Below are 6,623 nucleotides of genomic sequence, written 5' to 3'. Positions count from 1 at the left end.
TTTTGCGGGATACAAGTTTCTGTAAATTAACGAACAACTGACATAAACTGGGGGGAAACATCTCACAATCCCCTTCCACGAATTTCACCTAGTTAGTGGAAGTTTTTCAGACTTTAATGTTACAGCATTTCCTTTGTGGCATTTTTTTTTGGTATTCCAAATCTCAGTATAGCTTGGGACGTGCACTTTTCCTCTTGTGTGTAGGATAGGAGGCAAAATACAGAGACGTGTTACCTGCAGGAGATCCATAATGAAAGCCAGGCTGTCTGTCTTAGAGTGCTGAGTTTCAGAAAGCTGAACAAATAATTTAATCAATGAGAGTGGCCTGGATAGACAGGATTAAAACGAGTGCATCAGAGAGACAGCTCAGGTAGAGCAGTTTGGGGGCAAAGTTTGTGAGACAAGGCTGAGATGGTGTGGACATACTGGACATACTGGACAAAGGATGCTGAAAATGGAGAGCAGGCAGGAAGGACCAGAGAGGAGGTTCGTGCATGTAGTGAAGGAGGACACTCAGATAGGAGAAGAGGAGGGTGCTAGAGGTAGCGTTAGAAGAAGGCAGATGGTACCCAAAGAGAGCAGCCAGAAGAAGAAGAAAAAGGAGAAAGAAGTGTAAAAGTGGGGACACCTGCTCATCATTGACCTGCTCCGCCAATAAAATTAGTGCAAGCTTTTATTTTGAAGGTCTCCAAGGGCGGTCCAGCGGGCTGCTGTGTGTGGTTTGACTGTTTTTGTGGCGAAGGCGCCACGTCGGCAGAACCAGCAGGGTGAAAAGAGAGCTGTGCAGCGCTACCTGTAACTGTGTGCGCCAGGAGAAAGTGGAAAGCTGCACACTGATACGGTAAAGGCGTGAAAACCCAGAGGAAGAAGAAAGAGAAGAAGAGGCAATCAACAGTGAGAGCAGCAGCTTTCACGCACAAGCTGAGAAAAACTAATTAAATTAAAAAATAAAAAACAGCAGGAGAGGAAAAGAACGCTGCTCCAGTCTCAAGTTTCTCTGTCAGGTGTGTTCGTGGAGAAGCACTGGGAACAATGGTGAAGGTAAGAAGTCACCAGTATCATTATTAATGTACAAACGTATTTGGAAAAAGAGGGGGGGGGGGGAGTAAGTGGTTGAACAAAATGCGTTTGAGTTGGGCAGCTTAACCGGATGCAAGCTGGTTGGGGCTCTGTTAGTGATGATGTGGAACTTAAATACTGTAATAAGATATTTTTTCCTCAGCAGCCTGACTTCCAGGAGAAACGTGTCGTTTTTTCTTCAGTAGCTTTAAAAGGAGGCGTCACGGCTTCCTGCAAATGTTACCCAAGCTCTGCTCCACTACTGCCACATGTCCATTTTTTTTTTTAAAAAAAGAAAAGAAAACGCACTAGATTTGGTTTTACAGACCGAGCAGTGGGCACATTAATCAAAAACGCACATTAAAATAGTAGCATTCACTTTAAACAAACTGTGTGGTGCACAAGAGGGTAAAAACAGAAGAGCAGGGGGGTGGAGTGAAGTATAATTTTATTATGAAAGAGTGCTGGATTAGATGCACTATTCACCACTGTGCAGAAGAAGGAGTCGTTGTGTAAAGAAGTTAACACCACAGTGACACATGTCCACTATCAGCTGGATCAAGTGCTCCTGGTCAGTGTTGGTGTCACTGGTTAAGTGTTTCTCATACATAAAGCACAAGCTTGTATCAGTGTCTCACCATCAGAAGAGAGGGGAACACAGTGTTCAGTGTTAGGAGCAAATTTAAACTCAAGAATATGTGCACACACAAAAAGACGCAGCTCTTCATAGCATGAGGTTTAGATAGCGCCGAGTATAGCAGATAATTACATGTTGGAGCATGACTCTGTGCCTAGTTGGCCAGATGCTGTTTCATTTGATATTCATCTAAGAACGCACAGAATAAAAGTTTTTTTCTTTGTTTAAACTGATTACAAACTGAATCTGTGTTTTGCAGAGTAATCAGCTGGAAGGTTAAACATGACCATCCACACTCTTACTGAATTTCTGTGAGCAAGGCATCCTGTCTGTTTTAAATTTAGGACACAATTAATAAGGGATTTGTTTTTCTTCTCCTAAACTTCACTTATTCAGACAGAAATCAGCGTCAGCATTATCTAAGCACCACTCAGAGAGAATCTAGCCTAACCCCACAGAAAAATCATCTGAATAATAGTTTAAAAAAATCTGTAGTCAAGGTTTAATTCTTTCAGGCTTAATATACATAAAATGAAATGTACAAAAAGGACAGTAAAATACATAGAAATCTTTAACAACTGCATAACACACATTTATTGTGTAGTCACTCACCACAAAATGACAAGGCAGGAAAAACCCTTAGTACCAGAGACAGAATAATTCCTTGCATTTGGAAACGTTTTCGTCCACAAAATCAATTTTTGTTTCCTAAAAGAAACTCAAAATTCTTAGATGTTAAATTAATTGTCCAGTGATTTAGAGTTACAGATCAAGTTTGCGAACATAAAACTGAAGGACAGATTTCAGAAAACGTGTCTGTAGCTCTTAGACTGGGTCAAGCTCCAGAAAAACTTGATCCTTATGATTTCATTAATGTAACTGGATAGCAGTACCCTCAGGAAAACACCACAGGTGTATTGAAAAGCTGAATTTCATCTCACCTCAGCCGGTCCTGGCAGGTGGTCATGGTTTCTTCCTGTTTAAAGGGAGTTTTTTCCCCCCACAGCGGTCACAACCTGCTTGCTCTTAGAGGATTGTTGGGTATTTCATATTTGCTTACACAAATTTTTATAAAAGGTCCATTTTAATGGCTAATTGTTTTTATGTTATATGTTTTTATTTATCTCAATACTTTTATTTTTTTTAAATTACATTTATATATATGTTTTTACTTTTATGTTACTTTTATTTTAATTAGACGTTATTTATTCCAACCGTTATGATCTAAGAGACATGAGTACTTCATCTTGTTCTGTCATGTTTCTTCATGATGAGTGAAAATAGAGAAACTTGAACCTATAAAGTGCCTCAAGGCGACTGTTATCGCACTCTTGTGATGTAAAAATAAAACTGAAGTAAATTTAATAGGTGTCTTTTTTTAACCAGTGTTTTTTTTTATGTTATTGTAATGAAAAAATATCAACAATAGCTGCAGGTTTATGTCTCAGGCTTTGTAAAGCTCCCACAGAGCCTGATTCATCGCACTGAGGAACACAAATAATAACCAATAACCTGATGTATTTAAAATTCAGTGTCCCTCTTTTTGTTGTGTAAGTATAAAGAGGCAAACTGAATAAAAGTGGCCTAAAAGAATCAGTGGGCATGTTGCAATTGTGACAGTTCAGTGTTATGAGCTTATATTAGTCACACTCCCACAAGAAGTATTATGCTGTGCTCATGACCAAAGTTTAAAACACTGAGGTCAGAATATGTAAGTAATCCCTGTGAGCTAAAAGCTTTGATTTCAGACTGCACTAAACACTCAGTCTGTTTTTTTCTACCCTTGGATCTGAATTACATCATACAGATGCAGGAGTAGAGCTGTCTGACTTCTGTTTTTGAGCGACAGCCAATCAGAGGAAAGTTTGCTTATATCAATCAGAGCAGGCCAAGTATTAGATAAATAAGGACTCCACTGCGAGTCATGCGGAGCTGCCCGAGCAGGTGATCTGTACGGCTCAGTCTGAGGAGCACTGTGAAGCTCAGAGTAAAGACAAGCCTGGCTTTTTCTTGTGTTTTTCAGAATGTAAACAGTGTTAATGTGGAGCCCCAGCCTGGGACCAGCATGGCCGAATTCGACGAAGCTGAATCCACCAACAGCCAGTCTGCAGAGGGTAAGCGCAGAGCTCCCCGGTGTCTGGAACGCTGGAATATCATCGGGGAATATGGTGCAATCTGTGCTTACATGTTGCCTGCTGCTATTTCAGAAACTGTTGGTTCATCAGGGACAATACAGTTGTTTGTGTAAGAGCGGCTCCAGCTCCAGTTGGCTATTTGTGTCCCAACACTGAGACACTTTGCACCAGTTCAGTCGCCTACTGCCGCTTCCACTCGGCGTTACTGTTGTTAAGAAAGGCACATGGGACTTTCCGAGAAATCCCAGGTGTACTCCTTTTAAAACACCAATAATGTTAATAATAATACCAAGAGTTCAAATCAGCTGTTTGTTAATCACACAGCGCTACAGCTACTATAAAATATCAAAGATTGTAGATGAATTGAAGTCAGAAAAACACAACCAGATAACTAGTGAATTTGGTAAACATCTGCTGGATTGACAAGCAAAATATTTTCTCTGCACAATAATTACTATTGTGGACAAGTGAACTATTTAACTAGTTGGATGTTTTGGTTTATGACCAAATAGCTGAAAAACTGTCTGTAAAGCCATCAACAGAAAGCGAGCTGCTCTGTCCAGCAACGTTTTTAAGAGGTGCCCTCATGTGCTGCCTCCATGTGGTGAAAGATTTTGCTAAACTTTCCCTTTAAATACCGCCTCTCAGATCTGCCAGCAGGACTCCTCCTCTTCTCTGCTTTTGTAAACACATTTTTAGTCTTTCATCCAATGTCTTTTAAGAATTTGGTGGTTCGGCTAATTGTGACGACATGATCGCCAAACTGATAACTTTAATTAATGAAAACAATCTCAAAATCATCAAGTTGTTTGTGTGATCATTTTCAGATTCTGGGAAAGAGCACGCGGCAGCTCCTCCTGGCATGGTGTGGCGAGTGACCGGTGGCCTCTTCAACGTCACCAAGGGCGTCGTTGGGGCCGCTGTGGGTGGAGTGGCCTGGGTTGGAGGCAAAAGCCTGGAGATCACAAAGTCCGCTGTGACCACAGTGCCCTCAATGGGGGTGGGGCTGGTGAAAGGCGGCGTGTCTGCCGTGGCCGGTGGCGTCTCCACCGTCGGCTCGACGGTAGCCAGTAAAGTGCCGTTCACAGGCAAGAGGAAAGACAAGGCCGAGTGAAGAGGAGGAGAAGGAGGAAGATGATGACGATGAAAATGAAAATGTTTGATGGACTTGCCCCACCTTGAGCCAACAGAGAGGCTGTCAGCTGATCTCTCTCTGCCAATCAGAAGCCACAGTGCCTTTCTCGGTTCTCGTCAGCACCTATAGATTCAGTAGCACTACGATATCATGACATCCTTGAATTACCAGCAAGAAAGTCACCAAATCGCTTCATATGATCCTCGTCTGTCCTGGAGTGAGCTTTGTTCGTGGCTCCAGGCGGACTGCATGTACACCGGCACGTGGTGGACTTCATGATAAATACTTTTATCTGTTTACAATCCAGACTGAGGCTGTTCCAGTCCTCTTTCTGCTCTTCACTCTTTCCAATCTTTACAGACATTTGGTGAAATGTTTTCAAGTTCAAATGCTGATTTTTAGTCTTTATTTTGCAATGGTATTGAAGTTGTACTGAAGCCTGTGTGGCATGAAATGTGTGTGTTGAGAAAAATGTTTCAGCGTTGGAAACGCTCTTCAGAGGACAGTCTTGAGCTTTTGCAGCATCTGACCTTAATTCCTTGGAAGAGCCTGAGGCGTTGTTTTCCCCCATCCGCCTCAATCTGCATGTAGAGACACTTCTCTGTAAAGCACCACTGAGGATACAGTCACAACATACCAAGACTGCTCTCAGCTTTTTTCTTTTCCTTTTTTTTCCCACAGCCATGTTAGTGTGAAATGCTGGAGCAGATCTTTTTAAAGAAGGAAACTTTGAGCATTTGATTCATTGATGGTTGCGTAAGAAGAAAAGTAGTGCTTCTTCATGTCTGATTGGTCCGAAACCGCACCTTTAATAGAAGGTCATCACTGTTTAGTGCAGGTGAAGCTCATTAACATTTATCTGAAATATAAGCATTTCAATGCAACATCTGGAGCAAATGGAAGCTCTTGCTGATGGGTCTGAACTATGTGAATGTCTTATGTGTTCTTTTTTTTTTCTCCTCCAGTATAATCAATAAAGTAGTTCATAAGGTCAAACATGTTTAACATGCTGGCTGGAGTCTGTCCTGCTGCTTCGACATCGCAGAAACGTTGCTGTTCTTACAAAGAAGAGCACAAAAACATTATCATAACATCTATTTTGAGCCGCCATTACTTTTCTATTTCTACTTTGTCTGGAGCCACTGTGGGCTTGATGTTAGTCTCAAGATGGACAAATCCATCTTACTTTTGAATGCATCAGAGTATTCTTCTTCTAAAAATATTTGACTTTGATTCTCAGATTTACTGGTAAGATAATCTGTTTTGCAGAAGAGACTGAGCCAAAGTCTTCAATTGTTCTCACAGTATTCCTAAGGTCATTGGAAACTGAAATAATTGAAGCTAATTCAAACAGGAAATCTTGAAAAAATTAAACATTAGTACAACAGGGTGTATGACTCACTTTCACAGAACAGCCTAAAATGGTCCTGACCAGAATACAAAGAAGTGGGAGGCCACAGTGCAACAGAGGAGGAAGTCGGATACATCAGGCCCGGCGTTCACAAAGCTTCCCAGAACCAAGAGCAGCTCCAAGGAACCAAATTCTAAGAATGCTTTCAGAGGTAATAATGCTTTCTATGAATTTTCCTTTCAAGTTTGGATTAAATTCTGGCACAGATGTGTTATTCACAGGCTCATCTCAGCCTTTAAAAGAGCA

General features: G+C 41.3%; 1 protein-coding gene across 1 annotated transcript; it reads left to right on the top strand.

The window, feature by feature from the left end:
- The first annotated feature begins 743 nt into the window (after positions 1–743).
- Positions 744–5,962, top strand: zgc:153675 (transmembrane protein 263). The gene is made up of 3 exons (XM_006782967.3): positions 744–1,041; positions 3,720–3,810; positions 4,659–5,962. Exons 1-3 carry the CDS (start codon positions 1,033–1,035, stop codon positions 4,943–4,945), a joined length of 387 nt encoding a protein of 128 aa, XP_006783030.2. The 5' UTR covers positions 744–1,032; the 3' UTR covers positions 4,946–5,962.
- The last annotated feature ends 661 nt before the right edge of the window (positions 5,963–6,623 follow it).

The sequence above is a fragment of the Neolamprologus brichardi genome, chromosome 5, assembly GCF_056152115.1.
Source record: "Neolamprologus brichardi isolate AB-2024 chromosome 5, ASM5615211v1, whole genome shotgun sequence".
Lineage (NCBI taxonomy): Eukaryota > Metazoa > Chordata > Actinopteri > Cichliformes > Cichlidae > Neolamprologus > Neolamprologus brichardi.
This window is presented reverse-complemented; position numbering and strand designations above follow the sequence as displayed.